Raw genomic sequence first — 13946 nt, 5'->3', positions numbered from 1 at the left:
ACCTGCAGTCAGTGTATGTCTTGTGCTTGACCTCAGTGGAAAATAAACTAGGACTTCACGGTAATAGTTTGTGTGTGGTTTGAAGAAATCACTAGGTAGGTTTGACACAATGATAGGAAGGTGACTAGGTATGGTCTGTAATTTCAGTGGACTAGGACTAAGCATATCTGGGGTAATATCACTCAGATTTCAGAGGGAGAAAAGAACACAAAAGATCATATCTAACACATGCATTCCTCAGGTTTAAAAATCTGAGAAATCATGAGCTGTAGAAATGAATGGATTCTCAGAAGCAAAGGTGGATTTTACATTTTTAATAATAATGAAGTAAGAGACTGTATGAGTCACAGCCAGGAAAGAATGGAAGAATTGTCCTATGGTTTGGTAATGACAAATACCGTTACATGTGAAGACATTGTCTTCCCGACCACCTCAGAGGAGATATAAAGCAAATCCAAAATTTCAGTGACTGACTGTGTATGACAGAAATACCCAAAGGGTGGCCTGTGGTGCTGGTGAATGTCCTATACTGAGCACACTGTTGGTGTTAAAGCATGCAGATACACACAAGCACACACAAAACCTCATGCATTTGTGTTAGTGCTTGTACCATACAATATAAAAAAATTGACAAGACATTTTTTTTCTCCTTGCTAATCTATTTTGATTGTAGTAGGTGGTAAAAATGACATAGACGGAAACAGAGGGAAAGAACATCCCCTGAGCATCAGAGGAAGCAAATGCAGCAATGACAGAAGTGATGCCCGTTCTTTTTTCTTTTTGAAATAACACCCATCAGGACAACGTGGATGGAGATGTTACACTGTATCAACTCCAATACCAATTAATTTTAAATAAACAACATACCATGCCCTGACTCCCAGGCTGGGTTTGGAGTTCTGATCAGTAAAACCGTGTGATTAATACTGTTAATGACTGTAACAACAAAATCTGAGTTCTGACAGTCTATATATATTTAATGTCTTGAGTTTCAGCTACAGTAATAAGTTTTAATGTCATTTTATCACAGGTAATTTCCTGGACCTTCTTGAATTAACTATGTTATATCAAACAATTTGCTCAGCAATTTAGAAATATTTTACACAGACTTTATGGTGTAAAATTTGGACACTATGGATGAGAGATTGGAAGATTCCAGAATGGATATAATTATATCTATCTATGTATTAATATATATAAGTTTATATTATATATAACAGATATAAGAGATCCTTTCCCTTTCATTTTGTTTTCAGTTTGGCTTGTTTGGGTAAGATTTCTTTGCCTTTTTTTCTGCTTGTCATGACTACACAGCTTAAACAACATCACAGTGTGTGAAGCTAACATGCTGCTATTCTTAGCCAAGTTGTTAGATCTGGATAAAAACAAATCTCTCTAACTTCCTAATTCATCTGGGATAAAAAAAAAAAAAAGAGTCCTCAGAGAATACAAGCAAATCTTCAGAAAACAAAGATGATTAAACTGATTAATCTTTTCTTTAAATGCTAGGTCATGTTGTTATTATTTGTGACACCATGATAAGCTGTAATTAAATTCTGGCAAAATTTCTTCTTTAAAGTAATTTGAGCTACTACTGCAAAAATATACAGGAAACTATCCTTGATACCAGGAATTCACATTTTTATATAAACAATGTATTCAGTATATGTTGCCTCCTTTATTAATCTGCTACTTTGCCAAGGGACTTTCATTTTTACAGAGTTGCTCATTACTGTCTTACTTTCAGGACAGCATCTTCACTCAAGTGCAGATTAACATGAAGAACATCCATTCATTCCACTCTAATTAAGCATATGCTTAAATAGTTTCCTGAACTGGATTGGTAGTAAATAATGTATAAGAGTTAGGCTGACACCTTGATTTTGCTGAAGTAAAAATAACAGCATGTATATGAAAAGATGCCTTCTCATTGCATGCCGTTCTCTTGCATGTGCATGTGCCCCTGTGGACAAACTGAGAGGATAAATCTTGAGAGATGAGAGGTCATATTACTTCAGGCATGGATGGTGGAAAGGGAAAACTGTGCCCCAGTTAGTACTGCCTGATGTGGTATGTTCCTGCCTCTCCTTTTTCTGCATTAAGACTAAGTTGATGCCGGACTTGTGTACCGTGTACAAGAGGAATATTCACATAAGGGACAAGAAGATTCCACATTAAGCTTAAAATTAATAAAACTGATTTTGCAGCCAGACTTCCGGAGCACTTCCCCTGGAGCAGGGCAAAAACTGGAGTGAGACCATATACAGCTCCTTCTCAGCCTTTCTCTGCTGGCAAAAAATGAACTATGGAAGCCCTTCAGGGATAATTAGCTTCCTCACAAATTTTGCTTTCATGCACGGAAATCTGTACAGGCTACTAAATACACCCTAGTCACCCAACAAAAGATACCATTGTGGTTTTATCTGCAAGATGTACCTCTTTGTGTGGTCACTGTGTAACCATTGGGTTTCCTGTTGAGAGGCTCTGAGGAACACGGCAGCATCCTGAACTTACAAATAAACCCTACACAAGGCTGTTTTGCAGAAGACTTGTGAGGGTAGTTTTCCAACAACACTTGCTGTAGTTAAGAAGAAAGTTCCTGCTGGCCTGGCTACCAAATTAAAAGTGCATTTAAGTCTTCATAACAGCTAACCTCTCAAATTACAGACCAAACAGGCAAATTTCATAGTCTAAGTTCACCTCGAGGAGCAATCTTGATCAAAAATATAAGAGGTGAGAGAATATCTCTGTAGCTTCACACCTCTTGTCCAAGGCATTCTGCCACTAGAGTCAACATGGACACACCAAGTTGGGATTTGGTATATGGGGAGGACAAAATGTCTGAAGTGGAGCGTGAATGTAAACCAGGTGGAGGTAACAAGCAGTGGGAACCTTTTAAAACAATACAAAGTGTGCTGCTGTTTAAGGTCCCTAGCTGTGAAGTGACCTTGCAGCACCATCCCTAGAGTGTACCCCTTGCCACATGTCCTATTTTGTCCTGCTTTGGCAGGACATTGCCTCTGTTTTTATCTCTGAATAGCCGGGTTTTCTGTTATAAACATTTTTTATCTCAGTTCAGCTATTGTTTCTCTGTTGTTTCTTCTCTTATAGAGCAGCTTGTTCTCTGCACCTTAGTCCCCTTCAAATGTCTTCTACTCTGTGTTGAAGGGATTATAGGGCTTACAGGATGGTTCACTAGAGGTTAACACAATCATGAATTGAGAAATGAGCCAACAGTTTCATTACAATTGTCTGTGTGTCTGATTGCATTTACTGCAGCCTGGGTAATACGAAGCAGTTTGGGAGTTTTTGTGGAAATATAAAGGCATTGTAATGACAAAGAGGTAAACTGTGTATAAATGAACATTTGCTAGAGACAGTTAAGTTAATAATAATAGAATTTCCTTCCAAGAGACTACAGCTGCCAATTTGACTTCTACAATGGCAATGGCATAGAAAAGCAGACACTTTTTTTTTGGGGGGGGGGGGAGGGGGGGGCGTAGTGGGGTGGGGGAGGGCAGGGTGGGCTAACACTAAAAGATTTTATTCAAACAATGTAATGAAGACTTAGGACAGGGAATGATGTGAAAGAAATATTGAAAAATCAAAATAAATTAAAAAAGTAGAAATTAGAAGTGTAGAGGAACGTGACAGAATTCAGATACATATTTTGGTAATGTAAGAAAGTTATTATCAAAGGTTTGACAGTTTTCTAAGATAATAAAACATCATGACAACTTCAGTGGTTTTAGTTCCAAATATTCAGACAACTGTCATAGCCCCATCAAAACAGCAAAAATGGTTTATATTATTCAGAGTTTGAAGAGCAAACTAAGAATATGATGTGACTTCAAGTGGGAGAGGTAATACATAGGCACACAAATGTAAGTGATAATAGCACCTCCGTGCAAATGAAATTCATTTTGAGCAGGAATTCATGTTAGCAAAATGGAACTGCATGGATGCCCATTGAAAATGAACATCCAAGATGACATCAAGATGGAGGAATGAATTAATCTAAAAATTAATTACAACATTCAAATAAATAGCTTTGAAGAATTTGCTCTTCTCTGCCATATACTCCTCTGGCTTTTTATATTAAGAATACCACTACGCTTTTTGTAGCCATTATTTAAGGTAAGCCTGCCTGAAAACATCTGAGATATTTTAAGATTACAGCTCACACTGATCTTTAGAAGGGAACATCATCTAAAAATGACTATTTATTAGATTTTATTCATTCAAAACCCAAAGGCAAGGTAAGCATGCTTCAGAAGTCTAGTCTTAATTTAGCAGCAACAATAACAACAGAATGAATCAGTAAGTTTAGATTCTCAACTGAAACATTGTCATAAACAATTTTGTTAGTCTCCATCTCACCCAAATATTGATATGGAAAGTCTAGGAAGCTAGTTGTCCATGCCTCCCTCTACAGTCATCAGAAAGACAGATGTCATCATGGGCAGATAAATCTCATTTTATGATATGCTTCCATGATACATGATAAATCCTGGTTTTCTGCATGAATTTTATAGACAATCTCGCCAACTCATTTAGTCTAATCACTTTACCATGTCTATATTTAACTCAAATGTGTACTATTCTTTTTCAGTAAATAGCAGAAAATTAATTTCCCTTGACTGAAGTTGGAAAGTTCAGAAAAAAACAATGAAACCTTTCACTCTTTTTGTAGGGCACTGGCCTTCTAAGTGAGAAACAAGAGTCTTCAGTAGACAGACACTTCCACCCAAATGTCTTTAAGAGGAAATGAAACTGCTGGTGGTAAAGGACATTTACAAATTTGAAAGCAGTTTTAATCACCAAAACATAAGCATTCAGCCTGATGCCTAGGTAAGAAGTTCAGAATACTGTAATTTCATTACTAATGTGAATAAGAGAGCATTTAGTAAATAGTGCTTCATAGTCACACACTGGAAAATGAAATTAAAATAAAATATGTCATATTCTGTATTTTCAGTGTCTCAGACAGGCACCAGAAGGTATAGACTGACAATGTTTGAAATATACTGAAAAGTTATTCATACAAAAGAAACCAAACCAAAACAAGAAAGAACATTAGTTGTCTCAGACTCAAAAGCTATTTCTCCATTTTAGAAGCCAGGATGGAAATAGAGCAACTGTCATCATAAGAAATCTAAAATTTGGTGCTTGCAGTATCTGATAACTGGTCAGTTCATCTTGAGCAAATTCCAGAATGTTCTGCGGGCGGCTGGTTCAGATCTCGAGACTGTACCGAGCCACTGTAATCCTGGTTTGAGAATTATCTTACAGTATAAAACCTTAGAAATAAAACGTAATTAAGACCCTGTAATCAATTTGCACTCTAGTGAAGATGTTGTTACATGTTAAAGACAGATTTCACATTGATTTTGTATTTCCTACTGAAGGAGGAAGGCTGTAGTGGGAGAAAAAAGGAAGAAAATTGTTTCAAAAGCACTGCTCCTATTTGCACTGCTACAAATATGCTCATATTTGTGCTTGAAGGCAATAAAACAGCTCATGTGTGGAAGGGTAAACAACTGCATAATTCTTTTCAGGACCAAGACTGTACTGGCAAAACTAACACCTTTGGTGGCAAGCTTCCTAGAGAGGCCACGAGCTGAATGAAGCATGAGCTGCCCTCATAACCTACGACTCAAAGGATATCAACATGTTACCCGTGGACTCAATTGAGACTGCAGCATATTCCTCTTGGTGAAACAAAAGCATATAGAAAAAACTGCTCCATGAAGTCTATGCAATTTCTATATAGGTAAAATTTCCAGAGGAGATCTCAGATCTATGTTAAAAGTTTGAAAAAAACCTCCAGAAAGTGCCTATTCTTTCCAGCTCAGAGCTACAGCACATTGTTTGAAGGACATTATGTAGTTTGTTCCCCTCTGCTTTGTTGAATGTAATATATTGTAATGGTCAGTAGGCAAAGTCTTATCAATAATTTTTTTCAAACATCCTTTCACCAGTGCCACATGTCTTTGTTATAAAATATTTTAATTAAAAGCTGCAAGTTAGCTTTTGTGTGGCATGAGCTCAAATAGGATCAGTTGTTTATTATAGTTTTTAAAGATGAATATGTTTTAATTAAATATTTATCCATTATACAGATTTTAAACTTCAGTAAGAACCAGATGTTGTTCTGAGATAAAGTGGCAAAGCTTACCTGAAGTAAAAGTATCTATCTACATAGCAGCTGGTCCTAAATGTTTCTGAAAGTCTAATGACTCTAATGACATTAAAAGACAAACAGCCTATCTTTATTAATCTAATGACTTTAACATTGGAAAGCACTGTAATTAAAATGGTACCTAATCAAGCACTTAGTGCTCTGATTTTTATACCAATAATCTATGGGATAAAATACATATAATACTTAAATATTTCCTAGAGCAATGGCTAAAAATCAAGGAATGAACACACATAAATTCCTTAACCATTCATGTCCATTCACTTTCCTCGTGAATCTCTGAACACAAAATGGAACAAGGTCAGAAAGGACCAGACGCAGCTGCAGTACGAATGGATAGAAGGGAATGGAGGCTGGAGGGAGCCTTGCCACCAGATTGAATATGCGCATCAAGATAATGGGTTGTATTTTCCTCCCCACTGTTGTCTCACAGTTGTTCCTCCACATTGTTTCTGAGAAAATTGAAAATGTTTATTCTTTAGGCTGATGGATGTAATTAAAACTTGTTTTAAGTACAGACAAGCCCATTTCTTAAGACATTAAAAATGACAGGCATACTTAAAGACAACAATAATTTCACTGAAGCCATTAGAAAATAAAATCATTATTTAAAAATAATAAGCTTGTTGGTTTTGTTTTTCAGTAGTGTTTCTCCTAACAAAAAATTTTAATTGCAGATTAGTTTTATTCTTGTAGTCCTGTTGATAGATTTGAGGCAAGCAACATACATCATTAATTGTATTGTGTAGGGGTTTGCATTTCAGACAAAAGTGTTGTCTGACCAAGCTACTACAGCCTGCCTGAATTGTCATTAAATAGAAATGATGCCTGAGAACGTTGAACTTAATGTTATGTTTCCAAATACCATGAATAACATTACAGTAGCTTTAATGGATTTCATAGGAGAAAAAAGTCATTAAACAAAGCAACAATATTAGTCCCTTTGCCCTGGCCAAATTCCAATCTGGCTAATTGCATTCTGACACCTACTATTTGTGAGGTTTTTGAATTTGGTATGTTTGTGTACCTCACTGTTTGTTCATTGATATGTTAATGCCATACATTGTCAGACCATTGCTGTCTGTCACCCCAGAGTTAGCTGGCTACAACTGTTGACCATCCAAGCAAATTTAATGAAGCCGTAACTACAGTACATGACCTTGAAAAGATTCCTTTCAATCTACACTCCTACAGTTCATCAAGTTACTTAGGTATTGCTTAACCTAACAGGTAAGCATAGATATAACTTATTTCAGTGTTTGTTAAACACACTATCAGCACAACCTCATGTCCCAGTTCTGAAATAACGAGCTGCAGAAGTTCATTAACATGCGCCTAAAGCTGGGCACAGACATGACCTCCCACACGTTGGTCTTTAGTTGAGGTCAGAGAGGCACTCTGAGCAGTGTGTCCTAAACAACTCCACTTAACCGTGCTTTGCTTTGAATTGTGGATTGGTCTCTGAGAACATTACCTGAACCATGGATGAAATTTAAGTGAAGATATGCTCCAGGAACACAACTTACACACCTCAGCACCAGCTAATCATGGAGATAATAGCCCTGGAGTAGAGCTAGTCCAAAGTTAAAAATAAATTCCCCAAATGTGGGCTTCAGAATAAATTCTTTTGTTCTACAGTTCTGTTGGCTCATGCTACTTTCTCATGTAGATGTACTCACAGAGCGATTTATTCAAAAAAACATATCTGCATTGTATTATCTTCCTAGTCTTTGATATAATGGTGACCCATGACTCAAAGTTTGCATTGCAGTTTTGAGAAAGCCTTTCTGGCATTGCCGTGTTTGTTGACAGTTTTAGAGAGGTTGTGGAGGAAACGATTATGAGGATCTGAATCCTGGCTTATTGAAAGCATTTTAAAAAAATAAGACCATGATTTGGAACTGCCTTGATACACATTCAGGCAGGATCTTCAGTGACAACCTTGTATAACAGCTTTTTGTGTGTCTGACATACCTCAGAGAAATAATTTCTAATAACATTCCCAAGATCCTCCCCATGCCCTTTAATCTCGAGCACTGCTTGTGATATCCAGTTGAGACAAAAACGCACACTGATTTTCCTTTTTTGGGGACCAGACATGATCACCAATGAGCATGTAAAACATTTAAATCAGACATATATTTTTATATGCATTGACAGTGATTGAAAGATAAATGCCCAACAGAACATATAAACAGAAAGAAGTAGTACCAAATATAACTCTCTTCTGGCAGTCTTCATTTCACTTAGTGAACACAGCATTCCTGAAAACCTCATCTACAGGTAACTGTAGGTAATGAATCGTATCCCATTTCGGTTGGGATCAGGTGCAATGTCCTGTTCACTCAGCAGAACAACTGGATCCACATTCCTCCCCCATCTGGTATATAAGTAGTCCAGAAGCTGCACAGATTGTACCCCATGTTGCACATGGCACTGTTGTTTGAAGTTTCAAGCAGTGTGTTAAACTGCAGCTGGATTGTCACCATTAACGTTTTGTCACAGTATGATTTAGGGAGAAAGTCAATGATCTGGAAACAGATGCGAAGTTTTAAATGTACATCATTAGATCTTCAGGACTAATTTCAGGCTTAGCACTGCCTTGGATTTTCTTCAGGTAGAAGAAAGACAGAAAAATGGGGAGAAGAGTGACAAGATAAGTGGAAAAGAGTAGAGGGGATCATGTGAGCACAGATGCTAATGAACCGAAAAACACCATTTTATTTAACTGTTACGTATGTCTGCACAGAAGTCAGTCATGTGAAAGCAATTGTAGTGTGTTTAAAGAGCCTATTAAGATTTCCATATAGGAAAATGGGTTTTTTTCCCCTTTTCAAAGTATCTGCTTAAGATTAAAGATATTTTCCATTCAGTACCAGGTCATAACCAAGCCATCTGTCTAACTCGCTCCCTTGCACACACACATATCAACACAGAGAGCAAAGAGGGAGTGGAGAGGAAGCAAAAGGATAAGAGTGAGAAAAGATTACTAAAGAGTTTAAAAGAGCCACAGTGAATGCCCTCGTAGTCAGAGAAATCTACTGCTCTAAGGGTGATGGTGGCTCAAATCTTGCCCCATCTTACCAGGACACTCTAATAACACAGCCACTGGCTTTTCAGGCAAAGATAATCTTATATGCATTTATCTATTCTAACCAGAAGTATTTTCAGTCTGATTTGAGAAACCTTTAACTAAATCTAGTACTTTTATGAGAAACCTGTTTTTAATGGTTGGTAACTTCCAAAGAAAACAGGTTTTTTGCCACAAAGATCCTGACTGAATTTATTTCCATGTTGAATATAGATATCTAACTTTCAGTTAAAACAGTGGGATTCCTTTTCAAGTAAAATTGAAGAACATTTGGATATGATGACTACTTTAAGATCCGTAACGTAGGAATGACAAGTACTGCTGAGTCCTAATCCTAGTGTGTAGCTTTTTGATTAAACCCCATCTTGTGCTAATAATTCACAGTAGTATTGTACAACCTAAACTACAGAAATCCCTGAGGTAGCTGAGGAAAACCAAGCCAAAAACAGCAGAGAAATTGCTTACCTGTCTGAATTCTTCAAGATCTATTTTGTTTCCCACCAGCACTAAGGGGATGTCATAGGTGTGCCGGACACGATAAATGAGCTCCTTAAACTCAGCAGCTTCTTGAAAGGATTGGCGGTCTGTGATGGAATAGCAGATAATGAAGCCTTCTCCGCCTCGCATGTATTGGTCCCGCATGGCTGTGAATTCTGCCTGTGGAATAGAAAGAACATGATCAATAATTTGGCCCCCAAAATTATCCATCTTTAAATAATGAACTTGCTGAAAACTTCCCCCATTCCCTACGTAATTCCACATCGTTTGTTTTCTGTTTTAAATACAGCTTGCTGAAACTTGTGCATCCTTCTGGGGCCATCATACTGGGTAATACACCATCAGGACCTTTTATTTTTTTCCTTTTCCCATCAAGGGAACTCTGTCCTCTAAGAATATGAACTTGTTATGCCACTGCCTGCATGCAGAAAATACTGTCTCATGTATTTCTAGAACTTTCTGCAGCACTTTCAATAAACATAGATGACTTGCAATTGGATGAATACTAATATATACAAAAGAAGAGCTATATTACTACCTAGGGATGGGAGACAAACTCCTTATTATGCACTCACTTCAAAAGCTAGGTAATTTACTTATCAAAAAGACATTCATTGACTCCCACCAGCTTTGAGTAGTACCTAGTAAAAAAAAATGGTGCCTAGGAATATAATCTGCAAAAAGTTCTACTCTTTCAAATGCTTTCAGAGAAGCTGGAGGTTTTAGTTCAGTGTGAGATAATACTATTAAATGAAAATGAACAATTTCAAATAGTGTGAGAATTGACACAATTTTCTCCTCCTGCATTTTCCTCTATTTATGTGTGTATTTATTGTCACAGCAACATTTCTGGTTATTGGTATGGTTTTTCAGAAGTACTTAACAACTGCCACAGTGTACAAAAATCAGGGTTTACTTTTCAAAAACTAGTCTCAGGCACTGCATCTTGATAATATGTTTTAAATCCAGTTTCTTTTTCAAGTTTGTTTGCTTTTCTTGATCACAGCCCAGAATAACCCAATACCATGGCAACAGTCGGTCAGGATCAGAATCCTCCTGACAGAATCAGTTCTCCAGAGATATTAAGATGCTGGAAGGTCTGATAAAGCAAGGAATACACATATCAACATTGGGCCATTTTTATGAGAAGCAGAATACAATATCAAGTCCTATATTTTTACTCTGTTGAGAATTTAGGCTAGGATTTTTAAAACAGTTTATATCTATCTATCTATCTATCTATCTATCTATCTATCTATCTATCTATCTATCTATCTATCTATCCTCAGTTCTTGCTGAAAATTGAAGGGAAATGGATTGCTTATGCTCTTTTAAAAGTCTCAGCCTTAAATCTCTCTCAATAGTCACTCATGTTGATTGATAATACTTCCTGTGAATAGACTTTCGTGTTGACCATTATCATTTATTCATGATGTATCTTTTACCCAAGGGTTTTCTTATATATCATTCAAAATATTTCACCTGCTACACGAAAAAGTTCATAGACTAAGCTCCAAAATAGCAGACTAATAGGCAATTTAAGGGTAGGATTCTGCTCTGAGACTTACTCAGAATTTCAAAATGTCTAAACTATCACCACTGGCATCCCAGGAGAATTTATTAACTACCAAGATACAGCATAGAATGGATCAGGCTATATTCTATCCCATCTTTTTGAAACTGGATGGTAAAAAGTAGGGCAGCAGTGGGGGGAAACACAGAAGATGTCAGACATAAAGGATTCTACTCTCTGCAGGTTCTGGTGAGACAAAGAATGGAGGTCTGTCTCCATTCCCAGGTGTTTGCCTGCCATCTGCATTAGATAGTCACTGTATTAATAAACAATGCAATACAAACTGGAGACCGTACTCAGGGTTTTCAAATTGTGGGTAGGGAGTGATAAAGACTAAACACAGAGACATACTCCCTCTCCCTTAATCCTCCTCAGATCCCAGGCTTTTCTGCCAGAACAAGGGTCTCTCCGCGCAGCTCCGTCTCCTGATTTTCTTCTCTCTGCACCAATTGCCTAGAACTGTTCTGCAACATGATGAGTAGGGTAGTCTCCTTTGCAGGAGGAGCTGAACAAGGCCAGGATCCCTTCAGGCTGAGCAGACAATGAAAACCTTACATGGAGTAAACCTGAGGATTAAGGCTCCTCAATTTAGCTATTTGTAGCTGCAGGCCACTATCTAAGCTCCCATTGTAGATAATGGTAAGGTAGATAATGCAATCAATGGATTACAGATTGCTTCTGCTGATGAAAAATTATTTTCTCTTTAGTAATCTAATTATTTATTTTTTGTTTATTTTTGTTATAGAGCAGAACATTAATAGAGCTGAATGGAGCCACTAGCTCCCACATAGACACCTAAAAGTATATGTTTTGGTATGGAACCTAAATCCCAGCCCAGATGACCTGTCTTCCTGGGTTAAAGATTTTGTAAATCAACTACTGTAACACTGTATGGTTGTTATACACAGCCTTTGACAGAGGATGAGCTCTGCTTAGTGAGGTCTTCCTCTAGGAAGTGCTCAGAACTTTGTATACTCATTTATAGCCATTTATGGCAAACTGCGAAGGAATTAGGTCACATACCCCTGTTTAAGTTACTCACAATAAGTGACTTCCTGCAGCTTCCAAGATCACTCCCCAGGAATACTTAATAACTTTTCTTGACTGCCAGGAGACTCTGGGTTCCTAATTTTACACACTGTGAATCATTCCAAAGGGACAAAGTGCTCAGCTTTTAGGCACTTTTAGGCACTTCCATTCTTGAGTTGGAGTCATTTACCTACACATTCTGGTTCATGCCTGGGCATAGTTATGACTTTAAGGATATGAATTGATTTACTTCTGTAATTTTTTATTATGACATGTTATTGCTGCTGATGTATTAAACTAAACAGCCAAAATACTTCAGTGTCATACTTGCAGTGATCCATTTTCAGAGGCATTAATTATTCTATGCAAACTAGATTGGGGATATCCGCTTGGTTTTCTGTTGTTAATTCAGTTAGTAATTTCCTTTCCTATTTTTTGATGTTGACTTTCACTTCTCAGCTTTTTCCCCTTGGCATGATTGCTCATTACAGAGTCAAGGACTCCAAGGTCAAACATAAATAAGCCTTGAACTCCAACATAATAATATATACTAAGAAAAAAATGAAATATAAATTCCAATAAACCTATTATAACCCTTGCAATAATGTATGCATATTATATATACAAGACAAAGGTCTAATATGTAATTAAATCTCTTTGTTCATTTTTTATTTCAAATGCTACTCCAGATTTCACAGTCTACACGTATCTCTGAACTGAGCAGAATCAAAGCCCAAGTTCACCTGGGTCTTGTGGATGTTCAGAGGCAGGTGGAGGTAGACCTAATGGTTTTACAGATTTTTCAGTGGTTTTCTTTTTATATTTTGCTTGGTTCTCATACAAGATAAGCAACAATGTATCTGTGCAGCTGGCACACTAATATCTTCTTTAATTTTTTCCTGCTGTAAAAGTAGCTTTTTAAAAAATTATTCAGGAATAGTAGTAAATGCCATTTGCTACTCAATAGGGGGAAAATAAGAAACATTTGCAAGTCACTAAATGCCAAAGGGAAGAGACAGAAGGAAATCACACCTCCTCAAAAGAAAATCAATTCTGAGAATTAAATAGAAAATTTGTCATGCTTATAGCACTTTGCAGCTTGACATCAGTCTCTAAAACTCTCTTGTGTATTATTCTTAAGACTTAACTGAAAAGTGTGGTAAGAAAGTTTTTGAAACAAAATCACCATTCTTCTTGGGAGAGATGTTATACTTGAGAACAAGCATCGAGTCTGGATAGAAACAAAACTTTTCTAAAAGTTGAAAGAAGGCAGCATAACTTTTTTGTTTTCTTTTTCCATTATAATTGAATACAGAAAAAACCTGATACTAATTCTCATAAGATTATATATGTCTACCTGTTGCTGAAGAAAGTTAGTAAGAAAATCTTGCTCCTATATGGAAGTGACATTTGCCTTTTACCAGTTATTGGGCATCTCATGTTTTTTCAAAGATGACAGAATGGCCTCACAATGACATAGAGCAGCTCCCTCAACATGCTCTGATGTGACCCATCCTGTTGTATCAAACTGCATATACCCACCCTAACTAACA

The 13946-nt window shown here is 36.9% G+C and overlaps 1 protein-coding gene across 1 annotated transcript in view; it reads right to left on the bottom strand.

Annotated features, from left to right (window-relative positions):
• Window positions 1–13946, bottom strand: part of RIT2 (Ras like without CAAX 2) — a 188542-nt gene that overhangs the window by 75041 nt on the left and 99555 nt on the right. The window contains exon 4 of the mRNA XM_064438028.1: window positions 9759–9950. Coding sequence (XP_064294098.1) covers window positions 9759–9950 — 192 coding nt within the window. The remainder of the gene's footprint in view (window positions 1–9758; window positions 9951–13946) is intronic.

This window comes from Phalacrocorax carbo, chromosome Z (genome assembly GCF_963921805.1).
Source record: "Phalacrocorax carbo chromosome Z, bPhaCar2.1, whole genome shotgun sequence".
Taxonomy (NCBI): domain Eukaryota; kingdom Metazoa; phylum Chordata; class Aves; order Suliformes; family Phalacrocoracidae; genus Phalacrocorax; species Phalacrocorax carbo.
This window is presented reverse-complemented; position numbering and strand designations above follow the sequence as displayed.